General features: G+C 34.9%; 1 protein-coding gene across 5 annotated transcripts in view; it reads right to left on the bottom strand.

Moving 5' to 3' along the window:
• LOC120626381 (anillin) overlaps positions 1-21,315 on the bottom strand; it is an 80,784-nt gene that overhangs the window by 2,300 nt on the left and 57,169 nt on the right. For 2 of the 5 annotated variants that reach the window (XM_039893893.1, XM_039893926.1), the window contains exons 9-20: positions 20,191-20,422; positions 18,532-18,721; positions 11,950-12,025; positions 11,224-11,370; positions 8,374-8,526; positions 7,321-7,479; positions 6,377-6,467; positions 4,803-4,949; positions 4,247-4,389; positions 2,219-2,299; positions 1,223-1,390; positions 39-239 (exon numbers count right to left, since the gene is read on the bottom strand). In XM_039893893.1, the coding sequence (XP_039749827.1) occupies positions 39-239; positions 1,223-1,390; positions 2,219-2,299; positions 4,247-4,389; positions 4,803-4,949; positions 6,377-6,467; positions 7,321-7,479; positions 8,374-8,526; positions 11,224-11,370; positions 11,950-12,025; positions 18,532-18,721; positions 20,191-20,422 (1,788 nt within the window). The remainder of the gene's footprint in view (positions 1-38; positions 240-1,222; positions 1,391-2,218; positions 2,300-4,246; positions 4,390-4,802; positions 4,950-6,376; positions 6,468-7,320; positions 7,480-8,373; positions 8,527-11,223; positions 11,371-11,949; positions 12,026-18,531; positions 18,722-20,190; positions 20,423-21,315) is intronic. The other 3 variants (XM_039893909.1, XM_039893901.1, XM_039893918.1) reach the window with 3 other exon arrangements.

Genomic DNA, 21,315 nt, shown 5'->3' with positions numbered 1-21,315 from the left:
AAATTATGAAAAATAAATTTAATTCTTGCTTTATTTACCTTTTTCTGTACGTCATCAGGGTACTTCCAGTAAGCAAGTCTGGGCGGCTGCAGGCGGAACCAGCGCCGGTGCCACGCCCCCAGCCCGGACACGTCGTCGAAGGCGGTCAGGAACGCTGCATGTGGTTCCGGGGACGGCACCACCACTCGGGCTTTGATGTCCACGTTGATGGAACCTTCTAGGGGACTGCCGTGCGGTACCTAGACAGTTTGAATATTCCACTCAAGGAGAGTTCAGGTTTCTATTTCAGTAACGATTCCCACAACTGGAAAACGTTTTTGTGATGAACAAGAATGTTTTTCTGTCTGGATGTTTTATCTGCATACCATAAGTATTTATGTATATTGTTATAATTATCCATCAGTTATCTCAGTACCTATAACACATTTCTTCTTCTTCTGCTTGAAGAAGATATCACACTTACTTTGTGACGATGTGTGTAGTGTCGTTATATAATTATAATATAATACAATAAATTCAAATTAATTTATTTCAAGTACGCCTAATATAAGGACTTCTAAAACGTCAAGTATAAAATAAAATAAATAAATAAATATACTACGAAAATACACACATCGCCATCTAGCCCCAAAGTAAGCGTAGCTTGTGTTATGGGTACTGAGATAGCTGATGAATACACTAAATATAATACAGATAAATACTTATAATATACAGATAAACACCCAGACACTGAAAAACATTCATGTTCATCACACAAACACTCTCCAGTTGTGGGAATCGAACCCACGGCCTTGGACTCAAAAAGCAGGGTCGCTGCCCACAGCGCTACTCGGCCGTCAAGTATATCTGCTTGTAGTGACTCTACCAGCGGTTCGGAAGGCATATTTTGTAATTATTATCAAATTGATCAACTCCATATTATGAACTGTTAAAAACGACGACCTTGACGATGTCTCTGGCGCAGTGGTGCACTCACCACGTGGTAAGAGAACGTCCCGGGTTAGATTCCCGTCGTGGGTAATTTGGGAATTTATAATTTATCTCTGTGCTCTGGTCTGGCGGGAGACTACGGCCGAGGCTAGTTACAATTCTTGCTCCATTTTAGACTTTTGAAAGTTTGACGTGTCAAAACTGCTTATATTAACTAGGCCTTCTGAAATAAATGAAATTATATAACCAGGCCAAGGGCTAACATTTGTTGGAATTAAAAAAAAACCCTTACCTTATTAAGAGTGAAACTCTTTCTTGTCGCCTGAGGTAAGGCGAAAATACAATATCCGTGAAGTTGGAACTGCGGGCTTCGGACCGAATGCGGTCCGGCTGGACTTTGTACTCGCGGTGCTTTCAGTTCAGACACCTTCGACTTTGGTGTTAGGTGTTTCGAGTTGCCCTAATAATTAGTCACATAACATATTAAATATATTAAGTTGACGAATTTATTTATCGCCATCAACTCACTCCTATGTCATATTTTACATGTAATATACGCATCAAAAGTGCCATCTATGTACCTATTTGAATAAAGAAATATTTGACTTTGACTTTAAAAATGGCGAATTTCAGAGTATTTAGGCAGTTTAGTTCGGAAGTAATCTATTTTTTTTTCTTGTTGACAAACAATTTACGCAAACAATATAATTATCATAACTCAAAAGGTATTAATTACGAAACGCAATCGAAATATTTCGCAACACCTGACATTTGTTTTAGATTTTTTATGGCTTTGAGCCTATACCATATTTGCTATTGTCCGCGTTTCTTACAGTTTTTAGCGAATCCTTAGGGAACCGTTTGTTTTTTTAGAATAAAAAGTGTCCTATGTTACTCTCCTTTAAAGTAACTATGCCAACAATCAAATTTATTGTTAGCTTAGTGAAGGAGCAATGTAAGGACAAACAATGAAACAAACACACTTTCGCTTTTATAATATTAGTGTAAACAAAAAAAGAATATTTTTCTTTAAATGCATTAGGAGGTAGCAGATCCTTTTCTTTAGATATTAATGCTATAAACTTTTCGTTAACCGATTAATTTAATTACAAATGACATAATTTTATTTTCAATAATGAACATAAATATATAGTAACATTGTAATTACTTTCCACATTAAATTTGGGGAGCATCATAAATATTACCAATATAACGAAATTCATTGAATATTTCATATTAATGGAAGCTTGTATTTGAGTTGTTATTATTATTTAGTTGTTATACAAACCTTTTTGCCCGCAATGTGATATTTGACGTCATGGGGCAAAACCTCCTTGGATGCTTGAAGAAGATAGATTTCTACAGTCACCTGCAAAATAATAATACCTTTTTATATTTGCCTGGACCAAATACGCAGCTCCAATTTGGATTGGCAGGAAAATAATTATAAAAGGATTTTAAAAGAAGTAGAACTTTTTGTGACAGAGCTCGTCTTGGGAATTATAACCGCCATGATTATTTCGGCTGCAAAGTAGCATTGTTGCGATGTTGTGTTCCGGTCTGAGGGGCGTGGCTGCCGTTGTGATTACAGGTACATGAGGTTTAACACCTATGCGTCATGTTGATGGACCAAACATTTATTTTTTTAGTGTGTGAGATATTTTGTTATTGTATTCTCATTCACGATACCTTTTCTTTTCATGATATGGTGTTAATATATATTTTCATATGCTGTGTTTACTTTTAAGAAAACATTACACTTAAATAGAATAGTTACAATTTTAAAAACGGTTGTATTAGTGTAAGTTTTTGTAAGTAAACCTAATAAACAAAATAAAATATTAAGAAGACTTATTCGGCTGCAGATATATTTATTAATTTCTTCTTACACCGCAACACTACCAACTAGCTAAGCAGCCCAATGAAGACTGCCTCCCCTCTCTTTTAAGAAAACCAAAATGCAATTTTAAAAGAGTATTCACTTTAGTAACTCGTTTACGGTTAATTGTGTCAGACTCTGGAATTCCCTGGCTGTTGACATACGTCAGGCTTAATCCCTAAATATATTCAAGAAGCGTTTGGAAAACCATTTCTTATCTATGTAATATTATAGTATGTAGTATATTGCTTAAATATGTATATACTTAAATATATTATGTATAATATGTGTGTAGTATTAGAATTTATGAGTAAGTAGTTTATTATAATTATTTTGTATGTATATATATAAATATATATTTTTAAACTGAAATTGCTGCACCAATCCGTTCCTTCGTTTTTTCCTAACGTCAAAGGTTGCCTGGAAGAGATCGCTTTAGTGATAAGACCGCCTTTGCACGCTCTATTTTATTTTCTAAGTTTCTTCTGTATTTGTGTTTAATTTGTAAAAAATGTATGTGTGCAATAAAGACTACAAACAAACACTTTGATTAATCACAATATCTTATCATAATTAAGTCAAAATTGAGCTACTAAGGATTTAAAAATATGAAAATAGTTAAACATCTCTTTGAACAATACATATTTATAATTTTAAACTTAAAGTTTTAATAATCAGTACTTTTATTTTATACAATTAACGTAATGTTTCAAGAGTTTCAATAAAATTAACAATTTATTTTAATAAAAGTTAGCTTTTATTATGTGTATATGTATGTTGTACAGGCACGTGAGACTTAAAATCTATTCAGGTTGATGAATAGATTTTAAGTCTCACGTGCCTGTAATTAGACCAGCAACCACGCTCTTCAGACCGACATCTTGCAATCACCGCTGTCAAACGTCACTTTTGTTTATTTATTGTATGGAAAAGTGACGTTTGACAGCAGTGATTGCAAGATTTACGCCTGGCGCAAGCCTGTCGCAAGATACGTAATCACCCTGCCGAACACAACATTTCAACAGTGCTGCTTTGCGGCAGAAATAAGCATCGTGGCAGTACTTTGCCGGACGAGCTTTCACAAAAAAACTCTACTACTACACGACTGCTACACAGCACTGTATGCTCCCACTGGCGCATGCAGCTGGCACCTTTTGCTAGGTCGTGCCACACATAACACACGTGATGACCAGTTGCGTGCACTCCATACATCCACAAAAGCACTGCATTGATATATAACTCGTATAGGAGGAGAATTTTTGCCGTTTTATGAAATTTTCCTGGTGTATGCATACCCTGGTAAGAAACCCAGTGCACGCCACTGGTCATGACGTTGATATTGTAATGTGTAGCGCAATGTAAGAATAAATTTTCTTTCTTTCTCTTCTTTACTACTTGATAAGAAAAGTGCAACTATTTTATAAAATTCATAATGACCTTGAAGTCACTAGTGAGTCCGTCCATGCGTATTTCATCGGGGAAGTGCAGTGGCGCGGTCGGTTTGGTCAGCTGCATACTGGTTGCTAGAACTCGGTCCCTGCATTTGAGGAGACATACTGCGTGGTGGCCCACAGCACCATCTGTGTGGAATGACAAAGGTCACTGGTTAATATCCGGCTCGAAGGACCAGAAACAGTATCTTAGTTTACCATTACCCCAGGCGGCAGATGCACGCGGGCCTGGGCCAGGGAGCATTTACTACTTGTTCATATATTTATGTAATGTACACATCAATGTGAATAAAGAAATATTTGACTTGGACTTTGGCTTTGACGTTTTTATTCTATATTCCTTTACACTACAAGTTGCGCTTGACTTCAATCTCATCTAAAACAGTCTAAAATAATAGTCGGATTTCTCCAAAGACAAACTCTGCTATGTTACTATGAAAATGTTAAGTTCTTTTTGTACTGATTACTAGTAGTAGCCAGCGTTTTTCGTCCACGTTTATGACGGACTTTACAAATCCCCTGGCAACCGTTGACTTATATACCTGCATTCAACTGTCGCACATAGTCTCTCCGCAGTGGCACTCTCAGGTTGTTAACATGTAGCGTTGCCATGCCGGCCGTGGCAGCTCTCCCAGCACCTTCCACTTGGAGACGTTGCACTTCGTGGAGGCAAGCTTGGCGACGATGGGCTAGAACAAAATGATTTGTATGAATATCCCTTAGATCTGTATAAATTACCCTTATATAGATAGATAAATAGATAAAAGGTTTTATTGCACATAAAGAAAGAAAACAAAGTTACCAAAACGAAAGGTAAAATATATATACAAGCTAAAAATGAAAATCGAAATTTAACTTCACAGGCTTTAGAGGTATATTATGTACTGTCTCCGAGAGTTTTGTGAGAAACCGAAAACCAAATAGTTTTTGAGTAAACCACTGCAATTTTTACTAAAAGAAATCAGATACAGCCCTCACATCACATGCAAACTTAAAATCACGTGACTCCTGTCACTTTACTGACGCGTCGCGTAGCGTAGGTACTATACGCGTGTTGGTATTTTATCTTGAAAAGGGTAGTGCATACTTAGAATATTTTCAATTCGTTTGTATGGAAAATAAATGTGCTTCTTTACAAAATAATGTTCAAGGATGATGATTCCTTTTGAAATATAAGTATATTTCATGTCTCTTGAATATTATTTTGTAATTCTGTTGCACGTAGTATAATGATTGTCTGATTGGCGCAGTGGGCAACGAACCTGCTTTCTAAGTCCAAGGCGTCGATGGATCAAGATTCCCACAATTGGAAAACATTTGAGTGAAGAACATAAATGTTTTTCAGTGTTTGGGTCATTATCTATATGCAGTAATTATTTATGTATACTAGTGGTAAATAATTTAAATTATAAGTTTGAACATTTTTAAGGTTCTACTCTCAAAGACTATACTTCTATAATCAAAGATTTTGTATAGTCAAGGCACTGACACTGTTATGTACCTATTTTTTCAAACAAACTTCCTAAAAAATTAGATTAAAAAAGAGTATATGTGTATTGTCGTAGTATATTTATTTATAAATATAAATATGTATACTATATCTATTTCTATAGATAAACCGATAAATAGTTCTTTATGGCAAATCAAGAAAGAAAAGTAGTTTAACAAAACAAACGATAAATATATATGTGAATATGTGCGCAAAGGGGGTCCTATCGCTTGAAACGATATCCTTCACACAACCTTTAGTTGAAGAAACATGTACCTAATACTAATAATTGCCGGCCCACTACAGCAAACAGGTCTCCCCTAAGAGTAAGAAGGGTTTAGGTTGTAGTCCACGGCCAGTGGCGTGCATAGAGGGTATGCACAGGGTATGCAGATTATATAAAGTAAAAGGGTAAGCTTTTTATTACTCTTACTACACCTACCCTCAAGTTTTTTATAACTCGTACTGGAGATTTTCTTCATTTTATATCATGTGTATACCCTCTATGCACGCCACTGAGTCCACAACGCTGGCAAAATGCGATTTGGCAGACTTCCCATTCTGAAGAACCCTCAGGCATGCAGGTTTCTTCAAGATATTTTAACTAGTTATTGTCTATATATTTACTCGCTAATAACAGCAGTCTTTCGCCCTCTGCTTGTTCTGTGGATCCGCTGAATTCTATCGTGGACGCGCAAAGGTTGAGAGCTTGACTCGCCTGAAACATGGAAGTAAAACGATATTTAAACGAATTCTCGTCCCTTGATTTTAGAAAAACGATAGAGAAGCTTGGGTATGACTATGGCTCTAACTAGGTTGCTCTTTAAATAGTTTTATGCGACAGTGTGAGATGGTGATGAATAATAATTAAATAGTTCAAACAAACTAAAAAAACACGCTTGGTATAAAAAACTAAACTAATTTCTTTCTTTTAGTTTATTCATAATAGCGATATTTTTTAGTTTTTCTTGATCTATTATTTTTATTAGAGCAAAATTAATCGGTAACCCATCCACCATTAAAGAGATAAAATATTTTTTTTTTATTCAGTGTGCCCGTCTCTCGAAATGCAAGTTCTAATTATTATTTAAAACAGGCCATTAAAAAGTAATAGCTAACGCCCTCTACCATCTAGTAGCTTAATGTTTTCTGTGGAATTTGTTAGGTATTTCATTTTGAGGCGAACGCCATAGGTTTTTCACATTTGGGTCTAGATGGCGCTGTAGTAATTAGTAAAAAATCTTATTTTTTATAATGAAAATTGGAATAATCTTTTCAGATTAGTGTATTGTCATCGGTCCTCGATATGTCTACAAAGTTTGAAAGAAATCTGACCGTTTAAAGTGGGTCAAAATCGCGCCCAAAGAAGTCGGTTACAAACAAACATACAAGTGAAGCTAATATAAAGCGTGTAAAAAAGAACAACCGTTTTAATTATTTATGGACTTCTTCTTAAACCGCACGGCTAACATAGCCAGGAGACGAAAATTATATCACCGATTATATCCCCTGACAAGGAACAAAATTAACGTGTCAAGAAATAAATGTTGTCATAAAGCAACAATAAATACCTGTGATATAACAGTCTGCTGTTTGGATATCTCGTTTTGCAGTTCTTTAATACGCTGTCGTACTGTGGTCACAGCGGTCACCGGCTCTGGAGTAGGCGGGATTTCGCGTTCAGGAGACGCGTGTCGGACTACACGCATCGGGGTCGATGGGGTACCAGACTGCAGATAGAAAATTAGACCCATTATATAAAATTGTACCGATATAGGGTACATGAACTCATATTTATTGTTTAAATTACATCATAATTTGAATTACATTTTCTGTAACATAGTCAGTGTACAAATTAACCTTATTCAAAACCTGATTTTAATGATCGACCGCGAGGTTAATATAAGGTTTTTCTCTCTCAAGCGATTTTTTCTCATAAAAAACCCCTTCAAAGTAGATTTTAATGACAGTTTACTATCAGTGTTTACATGTTTATAAATATTAATTGCAGTCACATGACCACAAAGCAAGCGTTTTTATTTATTTGAGTTCATTTATTAATTTTTATTTAAATTGTGACAAAACAAACCTAAACAAACCATCATTCTAACTTTTTATTTAATATTGTTAGCTATATAATATTATCTATACTATTAATATTATACAGAGGAAAAGTTGTGAGATTGTAGGGGGTAATCTCTTGATCTACTGAAACTATTTTGAAAATTCTTTCACCAATAGAAAACTACATTATTTGTGAGTGTCATAGGCTATATTAACCCGTAAAATTAAAAGAGTATTTCGTGCAAACTAAGTCGATAAAAACGGGCGAATGACAACCTTTCTTACGAACGCGATGAGATATATTGATTTCTAGAAAAAAGTTGTACTGCTTTATAATATGCCTACAAAGAAGTCAGACAGAATATGTCTATTTTTTATATTACGTTTATATTATTAAGTACTTTTTTATATTAAAATAATATGTTCAAACTTATATCTACTCGTGCGTAACCGGGGCGTGTCGCTAGTGGTTCATTTGTGATTATAAAAGCATGCAAAATAACCTATTGCTTATTTCTAAGGCAATTCTAAGACCAAAGTTACTACGAAATGGCACTCACCGCTTGCATACGTCTGTAGAAACTGACGCTGTGGACTAGTTCATTCCCGCGGTCAGTTCTGGCGGGAGTCAACGCCTGGACTGGTGTCTTCAGCGGCGACTTGAACTGCCCCTTCTCCTGGTACACGAAACTCGATGACGACAGACTGTCGTGCTGCAAGCGTCATCACATTATGGCCAAGTTTTTACTCAAAATACGTTTATTTTGTGTTATTAAACCCATTTTTTATAATTTATCTTTTTCTTGTTGCAAGAAATTATGAATAGGTCATAGTTATTTATTATCTTTCTTTTTTGTAAAAATGTTAAATATTTTCAATGAATTGAGTGAATAGTAAAACAGATGGGATCAATGCACTTACTACTCAATTTTGGCCAAAATATGACGACCTGCTTAAAACTTATTTAGGGCTATTATTGTACTAACGAACTTGAAAAAAGTAGGTATGAGACTTTAAAATGTATCACTTATCTAACTTTATAAAATATAGTATGTTTTTTTCGGTTAGTTTTCCGAGATAAAATATCCAGAACGAAAGAGCTACTATGGGAAACCTCATCAAGATCGTTGTAGTGGTTCAACCAAATATAGGTAGAAAATTAAGCAATAAATAACAGCTACTATGGGTTCGATTCCCACAACTGGAAAACGTTTATGTGATGAACATGAAGGTTTTTCAGTGTCTGGGTGTTTATCTATAATATTTATGTATATCTTCTTCTTCTATATATATATAATGAAAATGGTCTTCGTTTGAGGCTCAATCACGCCTAAACCACTGATCGTATCGACATGAAACTACAACCATTCGATGCGAAATTTTTCCTAGATGGTTTATGGCTATCTATTTTTTGAATTCCAACATTCCTTCATTTTTTATTGCTGTTTTACTTTTATGAACATTTATCCCGCTAATAAAATCAAAAGATAAGCATTTTCTCTTGATTCTTTTGTTTTCATGGATTTCAACAGAGTGTATTAAACGGATTATGGTTTTTTACATTCAGCTAAGAATCTACTCACGGTAGTGGAGAACGGCTGGACCAATTGGGCTTTTTTTATCTTCAGAATTGTCAGGAGAAATTTTTGTATGTAAGAAAATTTTAAAAAAGACCGATAAAAAGTTAAAAATTTCGATGATAATCGAAGAATTCCCATCTATATAGTCACTCACCACGAAATCTCGGGAACCATAAGACTTAGAAACGTGAAACTTGGTAGGAATATTACTTTTGCTATGTAGAGGTCAGCTATGAATAGATTTTAAGAAATTCATTCCCCAAAGGGGATTGCGGGGGCGTTAACAATGAACAATTCCCGTTTTTAAACTATAGCTCCTATAGACTTCAAATTTGGTAGGAATCTTCTGTAAGAGGTGTAGAAATAGGCTATAAACGAATTTTACGATAGCTCACCCCACAGGGGGTTGCGGGGGTATTAACAATTAATATTTTTAATTTTCCAGCTAAAGCTACAAGCTCCAAATTTTGTAGGAATTTTCTATAAGTGATGTAAAAATGATTTATGAACAAATTTTACGATATCCCACCCCAAAGAAGATTGCGGGGGCGTTAACAATGAAAATTTTCAATTTCCAAGCGATAGCTCCTATAGACTCCAAATTTAGTGAGAGTGTTCTATATGTAATATAAAAATGATCTTCGAGCGGATTTTACAATGAATCACCTCCAATAAGGTTCGCGGGGGTGGGTTAACAATAAAAAATTTCAATTTAGAAATATAGCTTCTAAAAATTCTAAATATGGTAGGAATCTTTTATTATTCACATAAAGAACATCTCAAAATGGATTTCAATAAAGTCTACTTCCGACAGGAATTGCGGGGGTGGGTGTTAAAATCTAAAATTTTTATTTCTAACCTGTAACTTCTACAGACTCCAAATTTGGTAGGGATCTTCGTCATCATTCTTCTTCGATATTCGTGTATTTCCTTACAACAATCGTCTTTTTGGCAGCGGAGAAAAAGTCATTGAGAGGTTTCAAAAACTTAACTTTACATGTAGCTATCCAATCAACGGACTAAGAATTTTACATTCATTTTACTTTTGCAGACTACATAACCGACGAATTCTTTTATTGCGGGATCGCGGAAATGTAACAGATTAAAATGAATGCATTTTCCAAGCACATGAGATGTGGAAAAGAAATTTAGTTACTTATTCCAATAGAATTCATAAAAAACATGCACAATTAATTTTCTATAAAAAATTGATGTCACGGAGAAAATTTTAGTTAACAGAAAATTCGTCGCACTTGAACCTAGACAGATTTCAACTTCACATATGAGACTTGCAATGACTTTAACTTAAACTTTCAATGCTCATTTCAAATTTTTTTCTTCATGTCAATTATTATTAATTTTTGGAAGAAAGGCACGGAAATGTTATAATGATTGCACATTGAAAGTTACAATGAATATTAGTGAGAAAAATCACCTGGATGAAAGATACAGGCTAAATCGATGGAATTTGGAATTTGAGTAAGTCAAAACAATATCGATGCTTACAGTTCTATCCGCGGGGCCTATTTATGTTCAAACAAAAATAAAAAAAAAGGAGAATAATAAAAATATGAAAAAAATAAATAAAAATGAAACATAAAATGTAATTTATTTCCTTTTTCAATTCGCCCAGCGAAGCGGGCGGGAAACGGCTAGTTATTCATAAAAATATTGATCAGTCATCTTAGTACCCATAACAAAAGTTGAGTTTACTTTGGGGCTAGATGGCGATGTGTGTATTGTCGTAGTATATTTATTTATTTATTCGCATTTATAATTTTAGTATGGAGAGCCATAGAACATTCGCTATTGCCTGTACAGGCTGATTACCTCAATCACCTTATTAAGTTTGGGAGGCGTCGGTCCCTCCACCTCAAGCGCTTCATCCAACAAATCATCTAGCTCGCTATCGCAGGCTGACTCTTCTGAATCGCTCTGCACTGCCTTCTTATAGCTTGTGTTGTTTTTCTTTACCACCTTCAAACGAAACAAGAACTTACTACTTTTAATATACTAGGATCTTTAAAAAGGGGGATAAAAAGAAGAGCGCACTCTAGTCTCAGTACAGGTTACCAGTATTGTAACTAGATGGCGCTCATTACATTCCATATAAACGTAGGTAGAAAATCTCACAATTGGCACCCTGGACGTCTGGGCCCGGCAGGAGGATAAGGTATCTTTAAGGCGTAAATCTTGCAATCACTGCTGTCAAACGTCACTTTTGTGTAATTATTGTATGGAAAAGTGACGTTCGACGTCCCCAGAATGAGACAGGTTTAAGCCGTAGGGCTGGCAATAGCAAGGGATACCTATATTATCTCCTTAAATTAAAATCTAAGATTAAAACTTTAAAGATAAATGATTTTAAATGATACAAATACGATCTAGTTTTATGGAGTTCCGTGGAAGTTCACTAGCATACCATGAGATGATACTGATCTATTTGTAAGCTCGATTTCTGTACAATGTTTATTCGCACTAGCATATCAGTTCATTTATAAACATCTTCGTTCCTTTACATTATCTGACAAATAAAAATTGCTATTAACAACTTACGTTCATAACTTCACGACCAAACGAGGAGTCTGCCCAGTTGTCTGATTTGTTTAATTTCCCCGCTATATTCTCGGTGCTGCAACATAAAACGTTAAACTAAAATATTGCTTTTAGAGCATCACAACTTATGTTATACGTACATCATTCTACAAGCTATGCTGTAAATACAAACAGGTTCAGGTTCTCAGTTTTTCAAAAATTGTATTCTACGGTACGACCTTTCTCTAATACAAATTAATAAAGTAGTTATCTTTGATAACAACAAAGATGAAGTAAAGCGTGTTTGAATAGTCTGAAACTTCCTGGATATGGCTACCCTACCAGGGTCCTCTCTGCTGTAGTGTTCAGCCATCTACTGTGATCAGCAACCCATCTACCCAGCGTGGTGATAATTGACGATTTCTCCCATTAGTACAAAGTTATAAGGCGTTGATGATGGAGATGGAAGACAAACAATGCCACCTTTATCACACACATTATCTTCGCCTAACTAACAGTTTATGCAGCGCATGCTAAAATAGCTCTAAGATGTCATATTGTGGCTTTTTTTACAAAAAAATATATTTAAATTATACAAATGATCTTCTGATGTATAAGATAATATTAATGTCGTTTAATCAAAATCTAATTAATCAAACGTCCATACATCCATACACTCATAAAATTTTACTTTTATAATAATGATACAATTTTGTACTAATGTACGAGTATTTCTTAGGTTACTGTGATAAGATTTATTTACAAAATAGAATCCAACATGCTCTATTGTGTTTGTATATCTGTAACTAATTTCTCTTTGGTTGTACAATAATAAACGAATTCATTCAGTGTATTCATACTAATATTATAAATGCGATAGTATGTATGTCTCTTTATAAAGTTTGTGTTCCTATGTTCGGCTCAACCACTGCACCGATTTAATTAAATCCGGCATACAAATATCTTGCAACCTAGAAGTTTAGACATAGCTAACTTTTTATTCCAGAAAAGCACCGGGGTAACTTTCTTGCTAGGCATACGTCACCAATAGTTATCACCTTGGTGAAACTTTTTGTTTCTATAGACATCGCCTATATCATTAGACATTCGATTAAGGCGAATTATTTGTTTAAAACGGGCATTAGCCTTCGCTAAAAATAAAATATTTTTTTTACCTCTATAACCTAACCTAGCTTTTATCTTAAAGGCCATGTCTGTGTACATGTTGTTCTAGGATAACCGTATTTTAATATTAATATTGCGATAGTGATTTTATTGTTGCTTTCCTTTCACGCTGCACTTTCACATTTATAAGTAGGGTACACACAAACGAAACAAAGTTAAGCTGGTAGCGTGCATGAGTGATAAGGGTCTTCTTTCTCTATATCAAGTCGCACTTCGGGCACGCATCACCATCATCATCATGTCAACCAATGGACGTCCACAGGTGGACATTGGTCGTTTGTAGGGAGCTCCAAATACCACGGTCTTGTGATGCTTGGGCCCAGCTGCTAACTACGACTCGTTTGATGTTATCTGTCCACCACATCGGGGTCTATCAACTCCGCGTATACCGGCACGCAATCATACCTAAATTAGCTAAGCCAGAAGTCGTCAAGTAAACAGGATAATCTACTGTCATCCACAGAATTAAGAACATACAGAACTCTCATATTGTCAACCAATTACCGACCCAGTATAGGGCACGGGTCTCCTCCCATAATAAGGATTTAGGCCGTAGTCCAACACGCTTGCCCAGTGCGGATTGATTGACAAAACCCTCATTCAGCCATTAGAGCATGCATTGCATTGTGTCCAAAAACAGTTAAAACGCTCCACGTACGTCTCACTTCACCCCCGCGGAATGATGCTATCTCACAAACTTTTCCCATGTTCCCCATTTTATTGTAAACGTATAGAACATTACAAGAGGTAAAATAATTACTGTCAACTGTTAAATGGAATAAAGTGACTAACCGCCTATTCGAGAAACACTTCTAAAGTGGAGTGGTTTTGGATGCTTCCATATTAGTCGTGTACACGGTTTCTGTAGGTTCGTAATTCTATGTTGTCTTCATAATCATCTTCCTTATTCATGTTTTACTACAGGGAACAGACCTCCGCACTCTTAGGACAGAGGGATCATTGACCTACTTCACTGCGGCTATGCAGGCGTTCACAAAAAAAAAACTACACAGTAAAACTCAATACAACAACTATTGGCCCGATCCGGGGATCGAACCCAGAACCTCGTGATCTGTTCTCTAATATACTGGACAGTGCTAAGTGTAATGGAGGCAATCGCACTTTAGTAGTCATGTAGTGAGACAAATGGAATATTTATATTTATATAGATTTTTTATCTATTTATCCGTAGCAAAAGAAATCGAGCATGCTTGCTCTTTTGTTCCGTAAAGTACTTGGAGCTGATTTGAGCTGATAGTGTAGAGTGGTTTTATTAAAAACCAAATTATTTGTCGTAAATAAATAAAAACCCAAAAAAGCCGACAAAGCGCGAGTCGGTCTTGGGCACGAAAGGTTTCGTAACATTATCAACAAGAGGGCAAAATATTCAAGTTTGCTGTATCACATACATAAATATTAATTTTATTCTGTTATATAAAAAAAATAACGTATATAATCTGGAGTAATTGTTGGTATCGCATCAACAGAAATCATCAACTCTCTGACTATCACGGTTCATGAGATACTGAGTGACAGACCGACTGAATGAGTGACAGACAGACCGAAATACTGCTCCTCGCAGTTTAATCCGCATTAACGAGCGGTTTTAGGAATAATGTTATATAAAATATTCAGATAATATATGAACTATTTCAATTATTTATCACACTGAGAACCTGAAATATATTGACAGCAAATCAGGTAGAATGAAAATACATAATAATAGGTTTTTAATCGTTTATTTTTACAAAATCCGATAGAAAACGTTTCTATTATCACAGACAACAACTTAAAAATATAAAAACCTGGAAAAGAAGTTTGTTTTTATTATCAGATATTATGCTAGCTGAAACAAATATTTTGATGGACAAACAAAGTTATAGTTTTTTATTCACGTCTTACATAAATAATTAAAACGTACGATGCCATTATAAAAAAAAAATGCTACTACAAACGGGGAAATCTAAATATGAGGAAACGTATATTAGGGTGGGTCCTTTTCTACTTAAGATCCTGTTGAGTCTACTTTTCTATAAATAAGTATAACAATTGTTGAGATGGTTCTTGGATGGCTGTTGGATGGCTTCTTCTTAGACCAGGACGCGTTTGGAACCCTCGTAGCTTTAGTTTTAAGTTTACGAATATGATTATCGCCATCATCTCACTACCGTGTAATACTCATGTGATGTACGCATCAAAAGTGCCATCTATGGGCCTACTTGAATAAAGATCTAAGGTTCATTAGACTTAAGTTGAACACAATACATATTAATAAACGTGTTATGACGCCAGAATGCATTCTCACAATTCAACTGACAGCATCTTTCAAATGTCAGAGCGTGAAAAAAATACTGCATAACTATTCCAACGTTATGCCACATTTATTAAATAAGACACCAATAGGTTTTATTTATAATTAGGAGATGTATTCTGTATATTATATCGGTAAAGGGCACGGGTAAACCGCATGTTCATCTTAGCACTATTAATTTTTAAAAACATTTTTTTCAACTTTCTAACTGCTAGATTTAGATTTATTTTATTTTCATTAAAACTGTGTTATTCTATTAATTGTATTTTTTATGTAAGTACATCATAAGTTGTATGTATTGTCAAGATAAAAGCTATAGTTGAATAACTATTCATTAATTGATATATATCTTTCTAATTAAAGAAAGATAATTTTGTGCAAATGTAGGAAATGTAGTATCCTGTAATTTTTGATTTGAAATATATAGGTCATTTCTATATCTAAATATGGAAATCTGTTAAGTTTATATGTTTGTATATTTCAAAGATCATATATGTATATCATTTAAGAAAACAAATTAAAGACACCTATTTATTAATGAAGGTTATATAAAATAACGATAAAAACTTTAATTATAGCTGCCCCAGTGCGGTTTGATGTACTCATCACGCCTTTGGAAACATTATGGAGAACTTTCAGGCATGGAGGTTTCCTTGCGCTTTCTTCCTTCACCGTTAAAGCATTATTTTAACTCAGAAAAATTAAGAGCGTGAAAGATTCGAACCTGGCCCTCTGAAAATGAAGCCGAAGTCCACAGCACAAGGCTTTCACCGTTATATATATGTATAGTTACGCACAATAATGTGATAGATATCGAGATAATTATAGGTAGGTTCGCAATAAACAGGTTCATAGTAATTTTAAGTCATCAAGTAAGTACTATTCTAGCACATAATTTATACTTTTAAACCTATAAATAGCATCTAAACTACCAACTAGCAATAGGCAACGTTACAGTCTTATAATAAGTAGTGATATTCATGTATTAAATAATTAATTGATGCTTACTAAGATATAATATATGTAAGTAGATGTTTTAGTGTGCCTGAACCGTCAACGAGTTAGACAACGGACATTATTTGCAAGAATAGACAATTTTCTCCGAATCACGTTATAAATCTGTCGCGAATCTGTACGACGATTGTGTAAGGTTGTTTATGGATGTTTAATATATAACACCCAACGGTTTCGTTCGCGATTTGGTTCGCCTATAACTACGTTAACTTCTCCCATAAAAACTTGTACACCCATATATTAACTTTACATATTAACTAAAGTACGGGCCTCACAGTCTTTCAATCCAAATTTCATCCCCAAACAGTGGTAGTTGTTTGTAAACGATTTTCTTACACTTTCGATTTCGTTACTTTCTGAAAGATGTATAAATCTATTATAAAGAATCTCGGCTTCGTTTAGTCAAGACGCAAATTTATGGTAAGTGGTCTATGAGCGGTAGTATAAAATACTAATTTCTAGTATTAAATTTAATATATTGTCATAACATAAGGAATATAAAGTTCCTTAAAATAATTCGTGAGCCCGTCTATATTATAAACCCCCACACCCCACACAGTTGTACAACATTATGAGAGAAGGTATTTGACTTCCACTAAATCATTAAGATTTTTTTTGTAAGATGAGTATGTACGATAGTAGTAAGTTTATGACTTTTATGAAATTATGAATCTACGTTTTCACTCACAAAGTTGGTGAACTCGCAGTGATTATGAATTACCCTATCGAATTAAAATTGACATGTCCAAAAAATTCCAAAAAGAGGAAACAATGTATAAAACTTTATATAAAATTCAGTCAAAAGTTCATATAGGCACATAATGAAGATTTTTTACAAAATTACGTCAAAAAAAGGATTGCAAGTTTGTGCGAGACTATCTTCAAGCAATATGTCAACATCTTTCAGATACTTTAACTGATTTTATTTACAGAAGAATAAATGTTTGAACTGTAGTAAATTTGGTGTTAAAAATCCTAACTGGCAACTCTGATAACTGTTATTATATAATTTTGATCGTTACACCAAGTATAGTAATGTCCACGCTAAATTAGGCCATCATAAAACTACAATAAGTTATAAAATCCTTTACCTGCACAGAAGCCGACAACCTTATTGCCAATGCAACACAACCATTTTTGCATAAACGCACCCGCATCTTATCGCAAGTACATTTTTCAATTGAATTCTAGACCTAAATCTATGCAAGGCCTTAACTAATTTATGTATAGAACCGCTAGGTACACGTGTATTTATGTCAAGAGTACCTTATAAGTTATGAACTGGTTCAGGATATTATTTTATAAGGTTGTCCGTGAGACAGCGTATCTATTCGTTTTTTATTTTATAAATATGAATATTGCTCACGGTATTACTATACCAGCACACCCCCGTCTAAAACTTTTAATAGCTTTTGTATTTTAAGACGATTTTTCCACTTTATGCCATTTTCCTGCTCTCGTGCTTAAAAGTGGGTATAACGCACAGGTCACTATCGACCACATGTCATTAGCCTACATTTTTTTAGTATTAACCTAAATAGTAACTAATAGAACAACTAGGTATTAGTGAGTTAGGAATTTAAACGTGTTGTTTTTATTATGATATGTTTTCCTCATCACCGCAGTTATTGCTTTTAGATAATTTTATCGAGCTATACGCATAAATGATGTCTAACGTTTGGCCATGTCTTCTTAATCCAATAACAGTCCAAACTTGTTGGTTGTATGCTATTTAAATGCTATGTCTACATGTTGGTCAATAGGACGAATAGTTGGTCAAGAAAAGTCAAAAGTTTGCCATCTTGCAGAGCACCGGTACGGAATACATTTCAGGCATAAATCGTCAATATATTTCAAAACCTATGACCAAACATGATGTCAAAGTCGAGACATACTTTTATTGGCGTCGGTTTTTTGACGTCGATTTGTCCAACGAGTAGAGTGAATAGCTTTTGGCAATGAGTCGGCGATAAATTCCCACTAGCATAAGAGATTGAACCCAAAATATTAAGCCATAAATGGCGACCAATTTCACGCACGCACTTCAAATACATAAGAAGAAGAAAACGCATTCTAAAGCATAGTGACCGCACCTAGATCCGCCGCAATCAGAATATTCCTCTTGCGTGTTGGAGTTGTCAGTCTCGATGTCGGATAGATGTGGATATAGGCTGGTGGGTTGTTGCACCACTGTCCCGTTCTCTTTTGTACTGTTGTTGACTTTTATCCTCTTCACGTCGTCGACTACCGACAGTACAACTGGAGAGTCCTGGGATTGCGAACCTGGAATTAAGACCATAAGGAGTCATTAAATATTGTAATCAACCAATAGCGTATAACAATCCACAGCACGGCTAGCATGGGCTGGGGACAATTATCTCCCTGGGGAATAGATAAAAAATATTATTTTTCCACAACTTTATCGACTCTCAGAGCACTGGCTCAGAAATGGACATAATACTCAAATAATATATGTGTAATAATTAAACTGGTAATAATTAAGCAGGGACACGTTAACTATTTTTTTTTTTAATTTTATAATCGGGAGATATAATTTTTGCCCTGCCGGTGAACTAAAGGTCTCTCCCAACGGGGATACGAGTTTAATCACCAAGCTGGGCAGACGGTTTGGCGGTCACATAAATGGTAGTAGTAGAACAGAACATAAAACCCGCATTGGAGCAGCGTAGGGGGTCTACGCTCTAAAACAGTCTCTTTTATGAAAGACGAGGCCTGTGCCCAGCAGGAAACAACAGAGTCTGACGTAAGCGTTACTTCTGTCAGAAAAAAATCTGAGTTAGTACTTAGTCGCGCAGAAGTTTTACTTAAAAAAAAATTATAAATATAATTTGTAATTGATATAATTATTAACCTTATGTTTCTGCAAAAACAAGATATTAGTGGTTATAGTACATTCTTCCAAACAGCATAGGGCAAAAAAAATAGTCATGCGTATTGTACAATTTCCATAAGACCTAAATGTTCAAGGTAATCCATCCAACCGCAAACTCTCCCGTTCTGTGGTTTTTGAGCGTTATGTGGTATTTCAAGCAAGAAACATAGTATTATTAGCTAGGGCTCTAATAAATCGTCTTTCCCAAACTAACTGTTTTTTTTTTAAAGTCGGTCAGAAATAGAAATCTTTTCAGTTCAATTAACACTTTAATTAGAAAAGTAATTAAAAACCTCATTTTAAAATACCAATCGCAATCGAATGGGCATTGTGACCAATTGAACTAAGTACTTTTTTAACTGTTCTTTATTTCAGAAAATTTGTATCGAGAAAAGGAAGAAAATGTTTTGCCTGAGTAGCTGTAGTCACGTTTTTAATATTTCTGAGAGCATAGAGTTTCACAAATCATTTTCTCGACCTGCGCGTAGTGGTGAAAGCTGTGGTGTGTTGATAGTACCGGGTTCAGTAGCCGGCAGGATATTTATGAATTTATAATTTCAGATTTTTCAGAGTTCTGGTCTGTACCAACAGTGAGACATTCTAAGGCTATGCATATTATAACAGTCCACTGCTGAACTAAAGGCCTCTCCGAATCGGAGTGTTTCTCCATAATCACCACAACGGACAGACAGGTTGGAGATCGCAGTAGTATGGTTGATATATGGTTGTAGTAGCATAGCATATATTTTCTTAGTCGCCTAGTATGACTGGTGGGTTGGTGACAACTGTCTGCTGATCTGCAGTCGCCACGCGGCACAAGATTTAAACTTAATGCATCGAACAAGTAAACTTAACTTACTTCTCCGTTTAACAGGTTGAGAGCCAGCGACTTTTTCATGTTCTATCTCTTTGTCATCTTTCGGGGCTGATTTTTCGTCGAATTTGACTTTGGGCATGTTGGCTATAATCTCGGGCTTCTTGAACACTTGGGACAAACTCGTGGTGCTTCCCATGAGTGGTATGTTCTCCGATTCGTGGTCATTATGGTCGTCATCGGAATCATTGTTGTCTGGTTTCTGAGGTGGTGTGGGCTGGAAAGGGAGATAAAGATTATTAATTAACTGCCACATACATATATTTGATTTCGATGAGGACCAAAAACTAGTTGAGTAGAATCTCCCTAATAAGGACTATACTAAGGAGCCGGTTAGAAGGGAAACCTTATGTACTACTCGACGTGACTTTTGGTCATTTTTTATAGTAATGACGATCCAAGCGGTGTAAAATTATCGCCTATAAATTAATTACAGGCAAAAGAGGCTTTAGACACCTCAAAGTTGATGGTACGTATATGAAGTAAGGATATTTTATTTTATTTATTATTATTTATGCATTTAAGTACTATTTTGTGTACACCCTTCTTCTGAACTTCATGTACTCAATTTGATGTGGTAGGTTTGCCTGGTATAGATCGCTTTTTTCTATATTTTAATTGTGTATTTTTTTTTTATGCTTTGTATTTGGCGTATAATAAAGTGTATTTAATTTGATTAATTACAACTAACGTCAAAAATTACACACATTTAGTATTTAAATGTCTGAATGGTTAGATTTATCACCAATCGCCTCAGCACAGATAGAACTAAATATGTACCACATATTTAGTTAAATCTAATATTAGATTACGGAAATGAAATGTGCGTCCGATACTACCTATAATAAGATATTGCGGAAACGCACTAAGGTTCATCACAACATAGGTTTAGTAGGACTTGCGTTTGTTATATAATATGAAATTATGACAATAAAATCAATGAACCACGTTTTATAGATAGATAGATAGATACATTCTTTAAAGCACACAACTAAAAGATAAAGATAATAAATATTGAAAACAGAAATACAAGAAAAATAAAAATGCACAAAGGCGGTATTATAGCTATAAGCGATTTCCTCCCCTTAATTAAAGAAGAAAATGATTATG

Source organism: Pararge aegeria, chromosome 1, assembly GCF_905163445.1.
Source record: "Pararge aegeria chromosome 1, ilParAegt1.1, whole genome shotgun sequence".
Lineage (NCBI taxonomy): Eukaryota > Metazoa > Arthropoda > Insecta > Lepidoptera > Nymphalidae > Pararge > Pararge aegeria.
Note: the sequence above shows the minus strand (reverse complement) of the source record. Positions and strands in the feature narration are given on the sequence as shown.